General features: G+C 57.1%; 1 protein-coding gene across 4 annotated transcripts in view; it reads left to right on the top strand.

The window, feature by feature from the left end:
* The window catches only part of ASXL2 (ASXL transcriptional regulator 2), a 69,711-nt gene that overhangs the window by 21,969 nt on the left and 26,261 nt on the right, over nucleotides 1–21,481 (top strand). For 3 of the 4 annotated variants that reach the window (XR_011696992.1, XR_011696991.1, XM_071547641.1), the window contains exons 3-4: nucleotides 8,627–8,735; nucleotides 10,924–11,074. Coding sequence is in view for 2 of the 4 variants with exons in the window: in XM_071547641.1 (XP_071403742.1) it covers nucleotides 8,627–8,735; nucleotides 10,924–11,074 (260 nt within the window). In the remaining 2 variants the exon portion in view is untranslated. Of the gene's footprint in view, nucleotides 1–8,626; nucleotides 8,736–10,923; nucleotides 11,075–13,400; nucleotides 13,649–21,481 lie in introns of those variants that run through there. The other variant, XM_071547640.1, reaches the window with a different exon arrangement.

The raw sequence follows: 21,481 nt of genomic DNA, 5'->3' as shown, positions 1-21,481 counted from the left end.
ATGTCCCATAGGTTTGGTGTTGGCTGTGCTGAGTGTCTGTGGGTAGGACAGGGACATCCACGTTCCTTACCAAGGAACCCCCAGCCTGGGGGACCTCAGACCTCTCCAGTGAGTGAGATTTTTGTAATTTTTCTGGGAGATGGGTCTCCTGAAATGTCCATAAAACACTGCCAGCCTCTCAGGGCTGTCCTGTGCAGGATTTCTTACTCATAGCTGGGGTGCTGATGTTTTCCCAGTGCGAAAGGGGAATTTATTGGAAGGATTTTAATAGCAAGACCCTCCAGGGTTTCTCCCTGAGTTCCTCAGGATTGGGACTGGGAGGAGGGAGGGTCAGGAATGCTGGGGCAGGGAGTTCCTCAGTCAGCTCAGAGCTGGGTTTGGCCTTTTGAGGAGACAAACAGTGACCAAGTGACATTTGTAGCTGAAGGTAGGACAGGTGTTGTGTGAGGCCTTTGGGATGTGGATAATGAAACCTGTGTGGGGTTCCCATGTACAGTGCAGGTCAGGGCTGTTTTGGGATAAATGCCCATCAGGTGCCACCCCAGGGGCAGCTCCAGTTAATGTTTAACTGGTCACTGGATATCTGGGTGTCTCCTCTGGGCACTTCCTACTAGCCCCTTGTTGAGGGTTTTCTGCTCTGAACCAGACAGGGCCTTCTACCAACACATTTCCTGAAGTGAGGAATATCTGGAGGTGCCACTTCTGCCCCTTGAACACCCCCTGGCACCACCAGCTCCAGGCCATGCTGGGCTTTGGTGCTGCCTCATGAACCTTTGGCTGTGGTTGGTGGCTGTGCTCCCTGGGGAGCCTGGTTTACCCTCTAGAGCACACAGGGAGCACCTCAAGTGTGGGCAGGACATCAGGGGGGGTTCTGTCCCTCTGCCCTGCTCAGGTGAGACCCCACCTGCCCCTCCAGCCCTGGGAACAACAGCACAAGGGCGTGGAGCTGCTGCAGCCAGGCCAGAGGAGGCCCCGGAGATGCTGCAGGGCTGGAGCCCCTTTGGAGCCAGGCTGGGAGAGCTGGGGGGTCACCTGGAGAAGAGAAGGCTCCAGGGACACCTGAGAGCCCCTGGCAGGGCCTGAAGGGGCTCCAGGAGAGCTGGAGAGGGACTGGGGCCAAGGGATGTGTCACTGGAGATGGTGGGTGCCATAAATAATAAATGTAGGGGAAAGTGTTGGTTTGAAAAATAATAGTTCAGCAAGAGCATTGCTGGGACAAGGCTGGGTTAGTGCCATGGGCAGGGAGGGTTAAATACTTTTATTGCATGGAGGAGAAACTCTCACAAGGTGAGTTTTTCCAAAGTTATCAAATCCAGCTCACAGAGTGTTCCCCTTCTCCCATCCCAGCTCAGCCTGTGGGTGTGGCAGTTCTTGTTGGCTCCTCCAAATAAAGTCACACACAGGTTCTCCTCATGTTCAGGAGTGTGTTCCCTGTGCAAGGAGAAATCTCCTCTACTGATGAGCACTGCAGGAGTTTGGGAGCTTGACTCTCTCCTGGAAAACTCCAGAGCTGGAGTCTCAAACCCCTCAGGGTTTTAGGGCTTGTGGTTCTGCAGCAGAAACTCAGAGGGGGAACCCAAACCCACTGAGACTCTGTGCCCTTTGAGTCCTCCTTTAAAATCAGGAGCTGCTGATTCCTGCATTGTCCCTGCAGTGTGTGGAGAGCCCTGAGCACGTGTTGGACCTGGGGACACTGGTGGGGTGGCCCTGGGGACACTGGTGGGGTGGCCCTGGGGACACTGGTGAGGTGGCCCTGGAGCAGTGCTGGGACCCTGGAGGTGCTGCCTCCCCCTTAAACCACGTCTGAGACAGTCAGGGTGTCCTGCAGGGGGTTTGTTCTTACCCAGGACCTGGCACTTCAGTCTGTGATGTTCCTGCAGCTGTCAGTGTAGACCTTTAATTAAAGATATAAATTAGTGCAGCTTCAGTGTGTCCCTGAGAGCTGCCCAGTGTCCCCCAGGCCCGTCCTTGTCCCCAGGGGCCTCCTGGGCCCTCCTTACTCTGTGCTCTGAGTGTGGCCCCTCCCACACTCACTGAGCCCTCCTGCCCCAGCCCCTGCTTTGGGTGCTCCTGGCAGCTCCAGGAACCCTCAGAATCCCTGGGGGCAGCCACAGACCCAGCCTGGCACTGCTGGTGTGCCCAGGGGGGCTGCAGGGCGTGGGGCACTGCAGGGCGTGGGGCACTGCAGGGCGTGGGCACTGCAGGGCGTGGGCACTGCAGGGCGTGGGGCACAGGAGGGCGTGGGGCACAGGAGGGCGTGGGGCACAGGAGGGCGTGGGGCACAGGAGGGCGTGGGGCACTGCAGGGCGTGGGGCACAGGAGGGCGTGGGGCACAGGAGGGCGTGGGCACTGCAGGGCGTGGGCACAGGAGGGCGTGGGCACTGCAGGGCGTGGGGCACTGCAGGGCGTGGGACACTGCAGGGCGTGGGCACAGGAGGGCGTGGGGCACTGCAGGGCGTGGGGCACTGCAGGGCGTGGGACACTGCAGGGCGTGGGACACTGCAGGGTGTGGGCACAGGAGGGTGTGGGGCACTGCAGGGTGTGGGGCACTGCAGGGTGTGGGGCACAGGAGGGTTTGGGCACTGCAGGGTGTGGGCACAGGAGGGTGTGGGGCACTGCAGGGTGGGGGCACAGGAGGGTTTGGGCACTGCAGGGTGTGGGGCACAGGAGGGTGTGGGGCACAGGAGGGCGTGGGGCACAGGAGGGCGTGGGGCACAGGAGGGCATGGGGCACAGGAGGGTTTGGGCACTGCAGGGCGTGGGGCACAGGAGGGTGTGGGGCACTGCAGGGTGGGGGCACAGGAGGGTTTGGGCACTGCAGGGTGTGGGGCACTGCAGGGTGGGGGCACAGGAGGGTGTGGGGCACAGGAGGGTGTGGGGCACAGGAGGGCATGGGGCACAGGAGGGTTTGGGCACTGCAGGGTGTGGGGCACAGGAGGGTGTGGGGCACAGGAGGGTTTGGGCACTGCAGGGTGTGGGCACAGCAGGTGCCCCCAGCCCCAGTGCTGTTCAGGGGGTGTTCAGGTGGGCATGGATTGGCATTGCTGGTGGGTCGGTGAGGCCGTGGGTCCCCCATGGAGGGGATGGGGGTCCTGCTCCATTGCCCCTCTGCCAGTCTGGGCTGCAGGGCTGGGGTTGGCGCTGGGGTTGGCACCTGGGAGTGGTGCTGAGGGGGCTGAAGGAGGGAGTGGGTTCCTGTCCTGCTCTCTGTCTGCATGGGAAGCTTCCCAAGGGCCCTCCTGGCTCCTGGGGGCTCATTCCCAGGTGAGGGGGACCTTGTGCAGCTGGAGCTGTCCCAGCTGTGGTGGGACCATCCTGGGCCCGCCTGGCAGGTGACACCTTTGTCCCCAGGGCTCCCCTGGGCTCAGGGTTCCTGCAGGTCCACCCCAAGCTATGAAAATGGGGTGCTGGTGGATGGGGGGAGGGTCTGTGGGAATTGCTGATGAGTCCATTGTTTTGCTCAAGTTTTTAAAGGGGTGTTTCTCTCCTTTTTTTGGGTTGCCCTCCACCTCCAGAAGGTAAGACCCACTGCTGTTTGTCTCAAAGCTGCTGCTGCTGCTGCCCCTGCCAACCCTAACCCAGAGCCCCTGCTTTGCCCCCTGCTCCTGGTGTGGCCCTGGGGTGACACTGCCAGCCCTGCCCTGCCCTGCTGTGCCCTCCCTGCATGCCCTTTGCATCCCAGACCTGGCAGCTCCCCGTGTGTGCCCTGTGTGGGGTGTGGCCCCTCGCTGTGCCCCCCTGGCCCTGCTGGTTTGGGTGAGGGGGTGCTGGGTTTGCATGGGGGGTCTGTGCACCTGGGGGGGCTCTGCCTGGCACTGCACATGGGGCAGGGACGATGTGGGCATGGGGAAGGTGCTGCTGCCCTGGCCCTGCCATGCTGGGGTGGGTGGGGGTTCCTGGCTCTGGCCCTGCCATCCCTGGCACCTCCAGGCTCCATGATGGGGTGGGTGGGGGGCTCCTGGCTCTGCCATCCTGGCACCTCCATGATGGGGTGGGTGGTGGGCTCCTGGCTCTGGCTCTGCCATCCCTGGCACCTCCAGGCTCCATGATGGGGTGGGTGGGGGGCTCCTGGCTCTGCCATCCTGGCACCTCCATGATGGGGTGGGTGGGGGGCTCCTGGCTCTGGCTCTGCCATCCTGGCACCTCCATGATGGGGTGGGTAGGGGGCTCCTGGCTCTGGCTCTGCCATCCTGGCACCTCCATGATGGGGTGGGTGGGGGGCTCCTGGCTCTGGCTCTGCCATCCTGGCACCTCCAGACTCCATGATGGGGTGGGTGGGGGGCTCCTGGCTCTGCCATCCTGGCACCTCCAGGCTCCTGGAACCAGGGGCTTTGAAACCATCCCATTTTAATGCTGTCCCAGCACAGGGGGATGGATAAATGTGACTGATAAAGGTGATCACCCCACTCATCACCACACCAGTTAAAACAGGTTTGCTGCCATTGCTAATGTGCAATTCCCAGTTGGAATAAACTGGGGGAGAGCATTGCTGGGAGTGCCTCAATGAAAATACAGCTGAGCAGGCTTTGTGCTGCCAGCAGCACACCCAGAGTGTGGGCACTCCCTGAGGTGGCACATCCTGAGCAGGGTTTGCATGGAAAGGCTGAGAGCACAGGGGGCTGATACCCCAGGCATGGATTGACCCCAGGGCTGTGTCTGGATCTGCTGAAGTTTTGGCCAGAAATGCCCGTTGGAAGGGCTGGATGAGGCAGCAGGAGCTTCCTGGAGGTGCAGGATGCCCTGGGTGGTATTTGCTGCAGCTGGACTTGTCTGGGTTCATCAGGGCAGTGCTTTGTGGGCAGGGAAGGGGCCTGGCCAGGCAGGGCCAGCCTGGTGTGCCCAGGCAGCCTGGCAAGGGCTCCTGGCACTGGGCAGCACACTGGGAGGGGGGCTGTGTTTGGGTTTCAGTGCATAAGGAGGGTTTGGGATGGAAACAGCCCAGGCAGATCCAGGGAAATCACCCCCAGCACAAGCCAGGCTGGGCTATCCCTGCAGGTGGTTCCTGAGGGAAATGCCAGTTCAGGGAAATCCTGAAATCCTGCAGGGGCAGCAGCTTAACCCAAGTGCATGGATTGATAGATAAAACCTGTGTCTGGGTGCAGTAAAATGGAGTTTGAGCTGCTCCTGCTGCTGGTTTGGGCTGTGTCATGTCCCAGGTGGGCACATCAGACATGGAGCTGGGAGAAGAAAAGGGCATTTTGAGTCATGGAATGATGGGATGGTTTGGGGTGAAAGGGACCTTAAAGCTCATCCCATTCCACCCCTGCCATGGGCAGGGACACTTTCCACTATCCCAGGTTGCTCCAAGCCCTGTCCAGCCTAATCCTGATGTCATTCCTGCCTCTCCAACTCAGCAGGTTTGTGCATCTGCAGCTCAAACCTCTCATCTTTCAGCCTAGACCCAAAGCTGGGCTTAGTCAGAGCCCAGGGGGATCCATGGCTGGGATCCAAAGCTGGAGAACATTCCAGTTCAGAGCCTTTGGAAATCAGCTGAGGGATTTGAGCTCCAGCAGATCTGATGGAGCTCCCTGGAGGAGCAGAGCAGTTACAGACTGGGCATGGCAAAGTCTTGCTGAGCTCCACAGGCTGTTTCCTGAAGGATAAATCCTGGTTGGAGACCTCCCAGAAGGACTGGAGCATTTCCAGTCATCAGTACTGGAGCTGAGTGTGGCTCTGTATGGGTTTGGGTGGGATGGGAATGAGTGGAGTGAAAAAGGGACTAGGAGGGGACAGAAAATCACCTTTTACATCCTCTGCTTGTCCAAGTGTTGGTTTGAGGTGGGATGGTGGGATCTGCCAGGGTGGCTGTTGATCCAGAGTCTGTTCCTGGCAAACGGGGGAGCTTCCTGATTAAAGTAAGGGAAAGGGCAATAAAATAAATGGAAGAAGAACATCTGGCTGGTTTGGGGCAGCTGTTGCATCCCAAGTAACAAAGGTGGGCAGGGTGCAGAGCACAGGGAGCTGGAGAAGGGAATAAGGGAATGCTGGGGGAGTGTGAGCACAGGGGCAGCAGAGACCAGCAAGGGGTGAAATCCTTCCCTCCAAGGAGAACAAGTTTCATCCCTGAGAATGAGCATAACCCCAGTCTCACTGCACCTGTGTGTGAGCAAACTGCCTGGGCTGGGGCACCTTTTATCCAAGAGGAGTTTCCCCTGGGATCAGGCAGGGCTGGTACAGCCTGGGCTTCATCCCCGTTCTGGGGGAGCACCTGGGCTTGTTTTCATTTGTCTTCTTGGGTGTGATTTGGTGAGTTTTTTTCAGGTTGGAGGTTTGTGTGTCTGATTTGAAGGTTCCAGTGTCCAGTTTGGAGGTTCCTGTGCCACTGGAGATCCAGATCAGTGCAGTTGGGAGCTGCTGGGGGCACAGCTCATGTTGGAGCTGGGAACCACCATCCTGCCCCCAGAGCAGGGCTCAGAGTGAGGGATATTCCTGGAAATGGGATGGTTCCTGTAGGGATTGAGTGAGTGCTCCTGAGGATTAGCCCACAGAGGCAGAAAGGGTGTGAAATGACCCTGTATCTTCTACCCAAATCCAACACTTTTTTTTCAAAGTTAAGTGGGATTTGTTGACTAATTTAAAAAGGTAGTAATAGGCTGTGTGACAGGCTGGAGTGGTGTTTGCTTCGTGCCAGAGTTCAGCAGAGCTGCAGAGACAGGCACACACCTTGAGAGGGGCAAACAGGAGAAAACAGTAAATTCAAGAGAGGCTGTTGGACAGGGATCAGCTCAGGAGGAGCAGTGGAGGTGCCAGATGAGCAGAGCTTTTGTGAAGATGGGCCCTGCCAAGGCCTCATTCCTTGGGCAGCTTCCAGAGCAGAGCTCTGCCTGCACTGCTGTGAAATGCTTGGCTTGACACTGAGTTCTGCTCTGGTGCAGTTTTTGGAAGGATGTGCCTGGGGAGGAGCAGGTCAGGTCTGTGGCAGAGTCTCCTGAGGGAGAGGAGGGATTGGGAGTGATCCCTGCTCTGCTACAGGCTGGGAAAGGCACAGAATCAGCAAATCCCAGACTGGTTTGGGTGGGAAGGGACATTAAAGCTCATCCCATCCCACCCTCTGCCACGGGCTGGGACACCTCCCACCAGCCCAGGTCACTCCAAGCCCTGTCCAGCCTGGCCTGGGACACTCCCAGGGCTGGGGCAGCCACAGCTGCTCTGCCCAACCTGTGCCAGGGCCTGCCCACCCTCCCAGGACAGAGAACTGTGTCCTTCCCTAAAAGAACAAGTGCAGTGTGGGTGGATTTTATGCAGAGCTCAGCTGAGCTTTGCTTGGCCCCACTGTGGGCTCAGCCCCTGGACCTGCCTGTCCTGAGCCCTTGCTGGGGGCTGTTCCCACCCTCACTGTGTGTCCCTGCCCTCCCAGGGCCTATTTCACCAGTCTGGTGGGGTTTGTTGGGATATTCAGGGCTTACTCCAGACCCAGCTGTGCCTCCTGCTCAGGGAGTTCCTCAGGCACAAATTCAGGGGTTTAGTGAGTTTGTTGGTTCTGGTTCCTGAAGGATTCTCCATTTCCATGCAGGGCCCTGCTGGATCCCAGTGTGCTTTATGAGCAGGGACACCTGGCTGGGAGGGGCTGTCCCTGCAGTGGGAACATGGGGCACCTGCCCTGCTGAGCCCTCCTGGGTCTGCTCCCACCTGCAGCAGGAGGGCTTTAAAAAAAACAAACAAAAAGCCCCCACTAGGGAAAAGATGGACCTTCTGTCTCCACTCTCCTGACTGGGATCAGAGATCTCTGCTCTTTCCAGGGGAATTTGTGTAATTTGGTTCCATTCCTCATCCCACAACCCTCATTTCAATGTGGTGTGGGTTCTTTTTCGGAAAAAATCCCCACACCAGAACTTAAAATCCCTGTGCAGCCCATTCTCAGCTCCCACCAAACCAGCCACGTGGAGCATCCAGAGCTGGAAAACTCTGGGATTGGTTGGATGTTTGGCAAAAATCGTCTTGCAGAGCCTGAGCCTGGGGGCTTTTTTGTTTGCCTTTTTCCTGGGGCTGGAGCACGGAGGGGCTGGAGTCACTGGTGCTTGTTGTGGCAGCTGCAGCTTGTGGGGTTCTCCTTGGGAGTGCAGGGGCTGGCACCTCTGAGGGTGTGGGGTGGGTGAGGGGCTACTGGGGGGCTGGGGGGGTGTGCAGAGCCCCCCTGGACGCACTGGGAGGGTTCCTGGGGGATGGTGGGTGTGCAGAGCCCCCCTGGACACTGAGGGGCTGGGTGGGTGTGCAGAGCCCCCCTGGACACACTGGAAGGGTTCCTGGGGGATGGTGGGTGTGCAAGAGCCCCCCTGGACACTGAGGGGCTGGGTGGGTGTGCAGAGCCCCCCTGGACACTGAGGGATCTCAGGGGGGTGGGTGTGCAGAGCCCCCCATGGACACATTGAGGGGGTTCCTGGCAGGGGTGGGTGTGCAGAGCCCCCCTGGACACATTGAGGGGGTTCCTGGCAGGGGTGGGTGTGCAGAGCCCCCCTGGACACACTGGGGGGGTTCCTGGGGGATGGTGGATGTGCAGAGCCCCCCAGGACACATTGAGGGGGTTCCTGGGGGATGGTGGGTGTGCAGAGCCCCCCAGGACACATTGAGGGGGGTTCCTGGCAGGGGTGGGTGAGCAGAGCCCCCCAACAGCCTGTGCTCTGTTGCAGTGGCACGTCCCCCCTGGCCTGCCTGAATGCCATGTTACACACCAACTCCCGGGGGGAGGAGGGCATCTTCTACAAGGTGCCAGGACGCATGGGAGTCTACACCCTCAAGGTGAGTGTCACCCTGGGAGCCTCCCTGCAGGCTCAGGGGACTTCTGGGCATTTACAAATACTCAGAGTCACTGAGGCTGGCAAAGCCCTCCCAGCCCATGGAGCCCACCCTGTGCCCAATGCCCACCTTGGCAAAGCCCTCCCAGCCCATGGAGCCCACCCTGTGCCCGATGCCCACCTTGGCAAAGCCCTCCCAGCCCATGGAGCCCACCCTGTGCCCGATGCCCACCTTGGCAGAGCCCTCCCGGCCCATGGAGCCCACCCTGTGCCCGATGCCCACCTTGTCCCCCAGCCCAGAGCACTCAGTGCCACGGCCAGTCCTGCCTTGGGCACCTCCAGGGCTGGGCACTCCAACCCTCCCTGGGCAGCCCCTGCCAGGGCCTGCCCACCCTTTCCAGCAACCAATTCCTCCTCCTGTGCCCCCTGCCCCTGCCCTGGCCCAGCCTGAGGCCGTGCCCTCTGCTCCTGTCCCTGTGCCCTGGGGCACAGCCCGACCCCCTGTCCCGGCTCCCCCCTCCTGGCAGGGATTGCAGAGCCAGAAGGTGCCCCCTGAGCCTCCTTTGCTCCAGGCTCAGCCCCCCCAGCTCCCTCAGCTGCTCCTCACAGGACTTGGGGACCTCAGTGAACCCCCTGCCAGGTGTGTTTTTAACAAGGACTTGTGTTGGCAGTCAGGGGTGCTCTGGTCTGGTGGGAACAAGAATGTTTTCTGGCACCAGGGGCTTTAAGCCCTCAAACCAATTTTCTTCTGTCCTGAAGTTCAAAAATTGCCTGGATTTCTCCTAGAGTTGGAGTATATTATAGAACCAAGGAACAGATGGGTTGGAAGGGACCTCAAAGCTCATCCCATCCCACCCCTGCCATGGCAGGGACACCTCCCACCAGCCCAGGTTGCTCCAAGCCCTGTCCAACCTGGCCTTGGATGCTCCCAGGGCTGGGGCAGCCACAGCTGCTCTGCCCAACCTGTGCCAGGGCCTGCCCACCCTCCCAGCCAGGAATTCCTTCCCAATATCCCATCTAACCCTGCCCTCTGGCCCTGGGAAGCCATTCCCTGTGTCCTGGCACTCTGGGCCCTTGCGCTGGAGTTGGTGCTTAGGGATGGACAGGTCAGGGAAGGGCAGTGAAAGTCACCTGTGAGAGATGATGAGGGTGGTGTTAAGGACCTGTCACCTCATTAAGTGTTCCATGGGGGCTCCCAGAGGGCAGCAGAGTTTGAGGCCAGTGGTGACACTGCCCTGGAGCATCAGGAAATGCCCAGTTGCTGCTGGGTCAGTAACCCCTCTGTCTGAAGGCCCTGGGGTGGAGCTGGCAGGGTGTGACTGTGGGTGTGTGACTGTGATGGTGTGAGGGTGTGACTGTGACTGTGAGGGGGTGTGACTGTGAGGGGGTGTGACTGTGAGGGGGTGTGACTGTGAGGGGGTGTGACTGTGAGGGTGTGTGACTGTGTGGGTGTGAGGGTGTGGGTGTGAGGGTGTGGGTGTGAGGGTGTGGGTGTGACTGTGTGGGTGTGACTGTGTGGGTGTGACTGTGTGACTGTGATTGTGAGGGTGTGACTGTGTGGTTGTGACTGTGAGGGGGTGACTGTGATGGTGTATGTGTCTGTGTGACTGTGAGGGTGTGTGACTGTGACTGTGTGGTTGTGACTGTGATGGTGTATGTCTGTGTGACTGTCATTGTGAGGGTGTGACTGTGACGGTGTGACTGTGAGGGTGTGACTGTCACGGTGTGACTGTGAGGGTGTGACTGTGAGGATGTGACTGTTAGGGTGTGACTGTGAGGGTGTGTGGGTGTGACTGTGTGGTTGTGACTGTGATGGTGTATGTCTGTGTGACTGTCATTGTGAGGGTGTGACTGTCACCGTGTGACTGTGTGACTGACTGTGTGACTGTGACTATGAGGATGTGACTGTGAGGGTGTGACTGTCACCGTGTGACTGTGTGACTGACTGTGTGACTGTGACTGTGAGGATGTGACTGTGAGGGTGTGACTGTCACCGTGTGACTGTGTGACTGACTGTGTGACTGTGACTATGAGGATGTGACTGTGACTGTGAGGGTGTGACTGTCACCGTGTGACTGTGACTATGAGGGTGTGACTGTGACTGTGAGGGTGTGACTGTCACCGTGTGACTGTGACTATGAGGGTGTGACTGTCACCGTGTGACTCTGTGACACTGTGACTGTGCCCCGCAGAAGGACGTTCCGGACGGGCTGAAGGAGCTGTCCGAGGGCTCCGAGGAGAGCAGCGACGCCCCGTCCGACTCGCCCAGCTCCGGCCACAGCAGCAGCAGCAGCGACGGCTGCGCCCACAAGGATGGCAGGAAGAGCAGGTGGAAAAGGAAAGGTGAGTTCCCGTGGGGGAGTGAGGGTTGTGACCTGCTCTGTGTCTGGGAGGGACTGGGAGCGTTTATCTGTCGGGGTAAGGGGGATTTGTGGTGGTCAGAGCAGGCAGAGACAGCTCAGGCTGCAGTTTGATCCGAAGGCTCACACTGAAGACAAAGGACTTTATTTTTAGTTACAGCTTCACTTTTATCTACTTTTATCCAATTTTATCATTTTGGTTTCCCAGCCCTGGGCTGCCCCCCTTTTCCCTCCGTTCCTCAAAGCAGGGAAAAGGGAAAAAGGGAAAAAAACTTGAAAGAAACTGAGTTAAGTCAGGAGATATATATGTATATTTCTAAACGTTTACAATTATGTGTATACAATCTGCACCCACAGTAGGGAAAGGGAAAAGGGAAGGGGGAAACAGGGGCATCAAAGAGAGAAAACAAAAGCAATAGGTAACAAACACCCTCACCCCCCTCCAAGTAAACCAGTACAATGCAATCCCACCAACCCCTCCCAGAGGAAAGCCAGACCCCTCTCTCACACCCCCTCACTCACACCTTCTCTCTGATCTTCTGCCTGGCTCTGAACAAGGGACTGAGAGCAGCAGAAACTCCCAGCTCCCCAACCCTTGCTGGAAACCAAAGAACCAGCACTTCTGTCTCCTCTCACATCCTCCCTTGTCCCGTGGGAGGGGAAAGAAGGGGTGAGGAAAACCTGAGAGACAAGCCCCTCCCTGGTTCCATCTGGTTACCAGGGAAAGCCTGGATCAAACCTCCTGTCTTGGGTTGAACTGGCAAAATGGCAACTGCCCAGTACAGAGTCAGAGCTTCCCTCTCCTCACCAAGAGAAGGGAGGAAAGGGAAAAAAACCTTCAAACTATGTTTATGCTTAAACTAACTATGTATATTTATACAGAAAAGAGAAAATGAAAAGAGTAACTACAATGTAACATACACACAAGTCAGAAATAACAAGAAATAACTTCCCACTCCCCAGTAAACACAAATTCTGCCATTCTAACTACAAATCACTCCAGAGAACTCAGTCCCCAGAGAGACAGACTTAAGCAGAAAGACTAAAACCAAACATTTTACTTCCCTAAGATAACATGGTGGTGAGCTGGTGCTGGGCCTGGCCCTCCTGTCCCTTCTGGGACATCGTGGTGGGTCCTCCCAGGGCCTCAGCTGTGAAGGAACTGACCAAACCACTCCCACAGTGGCTCTTACCCTTTAAGATGATGTCATTATATGGTATGGAGTACAACACTCTTGGCTAGAAGAAGTCAGCTGTCAGTTAGCCCAGCCCAGCTCAAGTCAGGGGACAGTCCCAGGCCTAGACTGTTATGTAAAGCCTAAATTTAGGCCTACTTAGCTACACCCATAACACCATCACATCTTGTCTATAATGTGCCAGCACACTATTAGCCACTTGTCCCACTTGTCCCTGGGAAGGGAGTGCCACTTGTCTCACTGTTTCAGGCACAGCAGACATCACCAGTATAGAATCATAGAATCAGTTGGGTTGGAAGAGACCTCTGAGATCATCAAGTCCAACCATTGGTCCAACCCTACTGTGATCACAGATCCTGGCACTCAGTGCCATGTCCAGTCTCATCTTAAAAACCTCCAGGGTCAGAGAATCCACCCCCTCCCTGGGCAGCCCATTCCAGTGAAGAGCAGAATGAAAGCAGAAGGTGGGCTGGTGACCCACCCAGCCTGGGTCCATCTCCCCACGCTGCAGTCAGGGGGCAGTGGAGGTGGGAGGGTGGGATGTGCAGCCCCAGGAGTCCCCAGCAGTGACATCCTGGCTTTGGGGCTCAGGCCATGTGGGGTTGGTGCTGGCAGGGATCCCTGAGATCCCTCCTTGCCCTTTCCTGCTGGTTTTATTTTCACTCAGTGCATTTATTTGCTCTTCTTTAACCAGCAAGGCGTCACATTCCAGCTGGGGAGATTCCTTGGGCTGGAGCTGTGGAGCACCAGCCTTGGAATGCATCCCTCCTACATGGCTGCTCCCTGAACTGTGCCGACCTGGAGCACCCAGAACCTCCTTCCTCAGGGAAAAACCCCCCTGGAACCTCAGAGTTAAATTCCAGAATAGTTAAATTCCAACCTCAGCCAGAGGTGTCTTGAGATACCACGTGGGTGCTGTTCCCGTGTCACCTGTGTGACACTGGGGCTTGGAGCATCCCCAAGCCTTGGGAATCCCACTGATCCTCAGGGTTTGGTGGGAAGCAGCACTTGGACAGGGCCCAGCTCGCTGTTCCTGCAGGACAGTTTGACTGTGAGAGGACAGAAGTGAGATAAGAATGGAGGCAGTGAATGCGACGCGGGGCAGGCAGAGGATGGAGGAGCCGAGACGCGGTTTGTGCTCACCCCGCACGAACAGGAAGTGTGTGCTCAGATAGCATCGACAGCCACTTCCTTATATGTGCAAAACTGAAGGGCTCTGCCAGCAGCACAGTGACACTTGGATTGCCAGGGACAGGGGCAGCTGCTGCCCCACATGGGGCACAGCGGGCACGGGGCAGAGCCAGCCCCGGGAGCAGCAGGAATGCTCATGGAGCGGCTCTGGGCACTGCCCCTCTGTGCAGGTAAGGGGAGGGGGGGCTGCTCCAGCTGGGGGATCTGGCACAGTTCCCCCTGCAGGGCCTTGGGGGTCCCTCGGTGCCCATCAGAGGGGAGACAGACCCCGTTGTTGGGCCTGGAAGTGGAGCAGCTACTTGGGGTCATCCTTGGAGTTGGGGGATTCCAGCAGCTCCTTTGGGATGCAGGGCTGGTGGAAACGGCCCCAGCTGCACCATGGGAAGGTTTCACTTGGATATTGGGAACAATTCCTTCATGGAAAGAGTTGTGCAATCCTGGCTGGACATGAGTCCCCATCCCTGGGGGATTTAAAAGCCCTGTGGATGTGGCACTTGGGGACATGAGTCAGTGGTGGCCTTGGCAGTGCTGGGAATGGTTGGACTCGATCTCAGAGGGCTTTTCCAAGCCAAACAATTCCATGATTCTGAAAAGTTGCTGGTGAGTCATTTTGGGTTCTGTGGTGTTTTAAACCATTCTGAAAGTTAAAGTGTGAAAACGCCTCAATAAGGTGATTTTAGCACCATCTCACCAGTGTTCTGTAGGACCAGGTGCAGGTGGTTGTTGTGATCATGAGAAACAGCTGCAGTCGTGGCTCTCCTCCAGCAAAACCCAACCCAAGTTTCCTCTGTAACTTGAGGGGAAAGGGGGGAAATGAACTGGGCAAGGTTGTGGGTGATCCTTCTCCACTGGCCAACAATCAGCTTGTCTGGAATCTTTGTGCAACTGGAGGTCCCTCCTGGCTCCCAGAGGTCTGTTTGACCAGATCAGAGTGACAACCCTCTGCATTTGGCAAAATGTCAGGTACTGAAAATTGGTTAGAAGGTTTGGGCAAGGCTGAACCAGGTTATGATCATCAACTTTTCTGAAGTGGGGCAGTGAAGGAGAATACCTGGAGCAATTTCAGTCTGTGCTGTGTGCACTGCCAGTGGGCCCTGCTTAGGGAAGTGGGAATGAGGGACAAAACACTGCTCTGTGTCTGAGATTTTGTGCATTGTGACTTGAGGAGCCCCCTGGGAGTCACAGCAGGGTCAGGTCACAGCTGGAGGGTGGCACCTCTTGCTGTAAGAGCTTTGTGTGCCAGTGGCTCTGGGTGTCCCCAACTGCCAGGCCCTGCCCAGGCACTGCTGCCACCCAAAACAGCTGCCAGAAACAGCTTAGAAAGAAAAGAGATACCACGTGGGTGCTCTTTGGTGCTGTCACTTTGTTTCTTCCTGCTGAAGATGTGGTAGAAAAATCAGCTTTTCTAAGCAGAGCCAGTTCCTGCCTGTGCGTGTGACAAGGGAAGAAGCTGCTTCCTGAGGGTCCCACTGAGTGATTCACCCGGGGATGGGCACACACAGGGCAGGGATAAATGTGCCTTTCTCCTTTGGGTGGGTTAGGGGAGCTTCTCTTCAGCCCACTCTGTGCCCAGTGCCCACCTTGGCAAAACCCTCCCAGCCCATGGAGCCCACCCTGTGCCCGATGCCCACCTTGGCAAAGCCCTCCCAGCCCATGGAGCCCACCCTGTGCCCGATGCCCACCTTGGCAAAGCCCTCCCAGCCCATGGAGCCCACCCTGTGCCCGATGCCCACCTTGGCAAAGCCCTCCCAGCCCATGGAGCCCACCCTGTGCCCGGTGCCCACCTTGTCCCCCAGCCCAGAGCACTCAGTGCCACGGCCAGTCCTGCCTTGGGCACCTGCAGGGCTGGGCACTCCAAACCTCCCTGGGCAGCCCCTGCCAGGGCCTGCCCACCCTTTCCAGCAACCAATTCCTCCTCCTGTGCCCCCTGCCCCTGCCCTGGCCCAGCCTGAGGCCGTGCCCTCTCCTCCTGTCCCTGTGCCCTGGGGCACAGCCCGACCCCCTGTCCCGGCTCCCCCCTCCTGGCAGGGATTGCAGAGCCAGAAGGTGCTCCCTGAGCCTCCTTTGCTCCAGGCTGAGCCCCCCCAGCTCCCTCAGCCCCTCCTGCTGCTCCAGCCCCTTCCCAGCTCCGCTCCCTGCCCTGCACACGCTGCAGCCCCTCCGGGTGTCTCTTGGCTGAGGGCCCAGAACTGCCCCAGCCCTGGAGGTGCCTCAGCAGGGCCAGCACAGGGACGGGCACTGCCCTGGCCCTGCTGCCACACCAGGGCTGGCACAGCCCCGGGGCCATTGGCCTCTTGGCCAGTTGCTTGTGCCTTGTGACAGAGCGATGGCCCTGGCTGGTGTTTGGGGCAGAACCTGCCCCTGTGAGAGCTCTGTTTGTTTCCATGGTCTGAGGGGTATTTTGGGCATCTGAGGGTGTTTGTGTTTCACACCTGGCACTGTCAGGTATCAGTGGCAGCACCAGCTCCATGCAAATCATGTGTCTCTGGTGGGACTTGCTGGTTGTTGTGAGCACTCTGAATTTGGTTGAATTTCCTGTCCAACCATTATTTAAAGTAGAAGCACAACGTAGGAACACCATCTGTATAGACAGACATACAGAGTGTTGGCTGTAGGGGCATCAGGAGTCCTCAGGACCATTGTTGGGAGTTGGAGTGCTTGGCCTGGGGGATAAAAAACATCCAGTTTCACCAGTCCAGGATAAAATGCTTTTAACCTTCCTGAAATGGAGTTTTTAAGAAATGGGTAACGCTGCCCCAGCAGGAGTTTTAACATCAGTATCAGCAGAGTCCCAGCTTGCAGTGACACTCCCAGCTGGGCCATCATCTTCACCTGGGAAGGTCTCATAGCCATAAATAATACATTTTTTATCCAAACTGCTTCCTTTGCTTCTCCTCCAGGAGGAGGATTGTCCCATTCCCTGTTTCCTGTGGGTGAAACCATTCCCTGTGGTGCCTCATGCTCTGATTAGTGTCTCGTAACAAGGTGCAGTTTTCAGTTGTGTTTCTTGGCAACGTTTTTCTCAGCAGTGAGGTTGGTTCTGTTTTCATCCTTTGTGGGAAGTTAAGTCTTTTAAAAGGAAGAACATGTATCAGTGCATTGGACATCCCTGCCCTCACTGACCACAGCCTGGGTGGTTTATCTGGGCCAGGAGTTCCTGGAACGTGGAGTGGTTTGCACTGGGAAGGACCTTAAAGCTCATCCCATCCCATCCCACCCCTGCCATGGGCAGGGACACCTTCCCCTATCCCAGGTTGCTCCAAGCCCTGTCCAGCCTGGCCTTGGACACTCCCAGGGCTGGGGCAGCCACAGCTGCTCTGCCCAACCTGTGCCAGGGCCTGCCCACCCTCCCAGGGGAGAAGGAGTTAATGGCTAAAGACTTGGATAATAGTTAAAGAATAGTTAATAGTTAATCCTTCCCTCCCGAAACATGGCCTGCAGCAATCTCCTGACTTCCAGGAGCATCAAAGCCCCTGCTGGTGCTCCCGTGGGGCTGCAGGAGCTCCCGACTCGGGAATTTCCACTCTCATTCCATGTATTCCTGTCAGCCTGCGAGGTTCCTGCTGCTGGATCCCGTGCTGGGTCGGGAGCAGCCCATGGCTCGGAGCAGGGAGAGCTCAGTAAGTGTGAGCAGAGGCTGGGTGTGGGGAGGATGCTCCCTGTCCTGTGGGGAGGATGCTCCCTGTCCCTGTCCCTGTCCCTGTCCCGTCCCAGCAGTGCTGGTGGCAGCCCGAGGGGCCCAGGGACACTTTCCCCTTCCCTCTCCGGCATTCCCGTGGTGCCCTTGGGAGGCCATGGCAGTGGGAGTGCCTGTGGTTGGAGCTGCCCAGCCATCTGCTTTTAAACACCTTCTTCTCCTGCCAAACTTCCCTCCGGAGGCTCTCGTGTCTGTCTGGGGAAGGGGAGTGTCTCTGCCACGGGCAGGATCTGCAGTGGCTGCTGAGGGTGAGCTGCAGGGGAAGGGCCGGGCTTTGTCCCGTTCCCAGCCATGTTCTGGTGCCATCCCCTGCCATGGCAGTGCCTCAGCCCGGGGATTCACAGCTGGCTGTAGTTCCTGGCTGAGAAAAACAACCCACCCCTTTGCTGCTTCCCCGACCCCGCGGCCGCTCCGGGATGGAGGATCCAGGCGGAGCAGCCGGAGCTGGGAGGGCTCTGGGGTCGCACAGAGGAGGGTTGTGGTGCTGTGAGTTCCACCAGAATGTGAGTACCTCGCTGGGACCTTCCCCTGTTCCAACCCTGGGCTGTGGGATCCGTGGTTGGAGTGCAGGATTGGCTGCTCCGGCTGCCCCTGCCCATCGGGAATCGCTGCCCATGGGCCTGGGCTGTGGGGTCAGAGCCAGCACTGGAGGCTCCTTGGCCTTTTTTAATACTGCAAATTAACGAACAGGAGCTTGGGGTGTGAGCTGGGAGTGCTGTTGACAGTGAATTCCACAGGCAGACCCTCCTGTTCCGAGCTGTTCCCATCTGGAGCGAATCAGGAAGAGTTAATTGCAAACAACTGTGGGAGGAAGAGCTCAAATGGCTTCAGTGGGATGGCTTTTGAGAGTGCTGGCTGGAAACTGCTCTCAGTGGCAGAGAAGAACCTGAATTTCATCTTGGCTGATCCCTGGGAGTGTCCAAGGCCAGGCTGGACAGGGCTTGGAGCACCCTGGGCTGGTGGAAGGTGTCCCTGCCCATGGCAGAGGTGGGATGGGATGAGCTCGAAGGTCCCTTCCCACCCAAACCCTCCTGGGATTGGATGATTCCAAGTTCTAACAGTGAACCTTGGCTGGAAGTGTTGCCCCCTGTGCTGGCTCCTGGATCAGAGGCCCCGGGCCTGGGTGCTCTGCACAGGATTCCTGCCCAGGGGAACTCACTGCTGGTTTGTGTGAGTGACAGGAGGTAAGAGCAGAGCAGGGAATGAGGGAAACAGTTTAAGTTCACCAGTGCTGGTTGAACTCTGACCCCAAATTTAGGACTTGGAAGCAAATTTAGGACTTGGTGGTTTATTTTCTTCATCACTTTCTCTGCATAAAAGTCTTTTAGAGAACTCCTAAGTAGTCTAAAATAACTGTTTCCTGGCCAGCTGTGTGGTTTGACCAGCACAGAAGATGCTGCTGCACAGGTGGGCATCGGGCACAGGGTGGGCTCCATGGGCTGGGAGGGCTTTTCCAAGGTGGGCATCGGGCACAGGGTGGGCTCCAGGGGCTGGGAGGGCTTTGCCAAGGTGAGCATCGGGCACAGGGTGGGCTCCATGGGCTGGGAGGGCTTTGCCAAGGTGGGCATCGGGCACAGGGTGGGCTCCAGGGGCTGGGAGGGCTTTGCCAAGGTGGGCATCGGGCACAGAGTGGGCTCCATGGGCTGGGAGGGCTTTTCCAACCTCAGGGATTCTGGGATTTTGGGATCTTCCTGCCATTCTCGCTCACCCATTGGCCAAAACTGTCCCTGCTGGTGGCACAGCCCAGTCAGATTCCTGCAGGTTCCTTGAGGATCTCGGGGTTTTCCTCCAGAAATGCACTTTCCCTTTTTTGATGGTTTCCTCTGTAGTTTTGGTCTTTTGTTCTTTGGGTTCTGTTCCTCTGTATTCCCACACAATTCTCTCTGACTGGAACTGAACTGAACTTTCCCATTTTCCTATTTCCAGCCTCCAGCTGCCCCTGTTGGTCCATGACCCTGCAGGACTTTTGCCCATTTCTTGCCCAGTTACCCCCTTATTCCATTCTTTCCTTCTGTCCCATCCAGCATCACTTATGTCAATTCTTTGTTTTTTAAACAATGGGCAAACAATTTTTAGAAGCCTTTTGTTGACATTCCCTGGACATGTGAGTGAGATCTTAACAACAACAGATCTTCTCCCAGTTCTCTTTATCCAAGTGTTCAGAGAATCCCGGTGGGTTTGGGATCTGCTTTGCCTCTCCAGGTGCTGGGCAGACTCAGAACTTTTCCAGCATCTTCTGCTCTCCAGTTCCACCCAAACAGGGGGACAGACACAGGGCTGCAGACTTTGTGCTGTCTCAGCACAGGCTTTGCTGGGCAGCTCCCGGTGTAACATCAGGGCTTTGGGGTTATTTCTGCCTTTGAAGTGGTGATTCTGCTCTCTGTGCCACCTTCTGTCCCGGGCAGGGATCTCTGGGTGTGGTTAATCCCTCAGTGCCCCTCCAGTGACCCATTTCTCACCCAAACCTTTCAATCGCTGCTGCATTTGGAGGCATCTCAGAGGCTGGAATTGCCTCCTCTGAAAACCTGCTCTTTGCAGCTAATCCAAGCCAGGCCACACGGGAGGGTTTCCCTCCTTGTGGTTCGTTGTCCCTAATTCTGTGTGTTCTCTTGGAATGGCTCTCTCTGCTGCTCACGGTCCCTGCCCCGTTCCAGGGGCTGCCCCTCTCCTCCCTGGATCCCAGCGGGATCCCCCTGGCTCTGCTCCATGAAGAGCTGCCTCATTATCCCCGGGCTCCTTTGCTGCCTTGATCTGGTGTCTTCGAGCACTAATTGCTTCAGGAAGTGCTAATTGGTTTGCATGTGAATGTATTAATTATCCCCCATGGCAGGGCTGCCCAGCATCAAACACCCTTTCACTCTTCGCTTGTTTTCCTTGATCTTCCAGTGTTTGTTGTTATCCCACAAATACACAGACCAGGAATTCGCTCACTCAGGGGTTTTGTTTTTAAGGGAAGATTCCAGGGAGACCTGAGAGCCCCTGGCAGGGCCTGAAGGGGCTCCAGGAGAGCTGGAGAGGGACTGGGGACAAGGGATGGAGGGACAGGACACAGGGAATGGCTTCCCACTGCCAGAGGGCAGGGATAGATGGGATATTGGGAAGGAATTGCTGTCTGGGAGGGTGGGCAGGCCCTGGCACAGGTTGGGCAGAGCAGCTGTGGCTGCCCCATCCCTGGGAGTGTCCAAGGCCAGGCTGGACAGGGCTTGGAGCACCCTGGGTGGTGGGAGGTGTCCCCAGAGCTGGGCACTTTGGGTGTCCTGTGCCAGCCCAGGTTTATCTGAGTGGCACAGGCAGCTGTTGTTTGATTCCCATCCCCAGTCTGTGCTTGTGATGAGGCTCCTCAAAGGCTGAGACTCCTGGAACTGGAAGCCTCCCTCACTCCAGGACTCCTCCTGGCTTGGACCAGACTCCTTTATGTGTCTCCACTCATCCACTGGCACTGCACCTTCACTTCCTGGGATATCCTGTGTATTCCCAAGTTTCTTTTTAAGCAGGAGTCAATGCCAGTGCAGCTCCTCTTCCATTACATCCCGTGGGGGTTCCCACTGTTTGTGGGCCTCAGATTTGCCCTGAGCAGGCACTGCTGTCCGTGGGTCCCCAACCACAGGTCACTCCAGAGGAACATGGCCTGTCTGTGCTTCCCAGCTGGAATTGGCTGCACCCAGAGCTTTTCCTCACACTGTGCTGGGGTTTGACAGCAGCTGTTTGTGAGATTAATGAGCAAGCCAGAGCAGGGATGGACATCTGGGGTGGGCTTGGAGTTGCTGTTGGCTCTTGGAGAGCATCCCTCTGCGGGGAGGAGGGAGCAGAAGGGATCCCTCAGCAAACATTTGGCAGAGGTGCTGGTTTTGGGAGCCTCCTGGGATGCTGTGCCTTGGTGAGGAGAAGGCACAGAGGTTGGGCCATGGCCACTGTCTTGGGTTGGGCTGGTGAAATGCCAACACCCCAGTCCAGAGTCAAGGCCTCCCTCCCCCTGCTGAGAAAAGGGAGAAAGGGAAAAAACTAGAAACTCAAACTAGGTATATACTTTAATTATATATATTTATACAGAAAAGAGAAAATGAAAACTACAATGTAACACACACTTAGACAGGTTAGAAATAACAACCATTTCCCACCTCCCACCAAAACCACATTTCATTACTCTAGATTGGTAAAACACCCCAAAAGAACAGAAAGAATAACAACAAAATGTTTGTACTTCCCTGAACTCACACAAAGTGCAGAGTAGCAGAGGCAGCAGCCAAGGCCCAGCACAGCAGGACAGGGCAGTGTGTCCTGTCTCCCCTGCAGAGAGCTGGGGCTG

This window comes from Pithys albifrons, chromosome 2 (genome assembly GCF_047495875.1).
Source record: "Pithys albifrons albifrons isolate INPA30051 chromosome 2, PitAlb_v1, whole genome shotgun sequence".
NCBI classification, from domain to species: domain Eukaryota; kingdom Metazoa; phylum Chordata; class Aves; order Passeriformes; family Thamnophilidae; genus Pithys; species Pithys albifrons.
The sequence above is the reverse complement of the archived record's forward strand: the minus strand, read 5'-3'. Positions and strand labels throughout refer to the sequence as shown.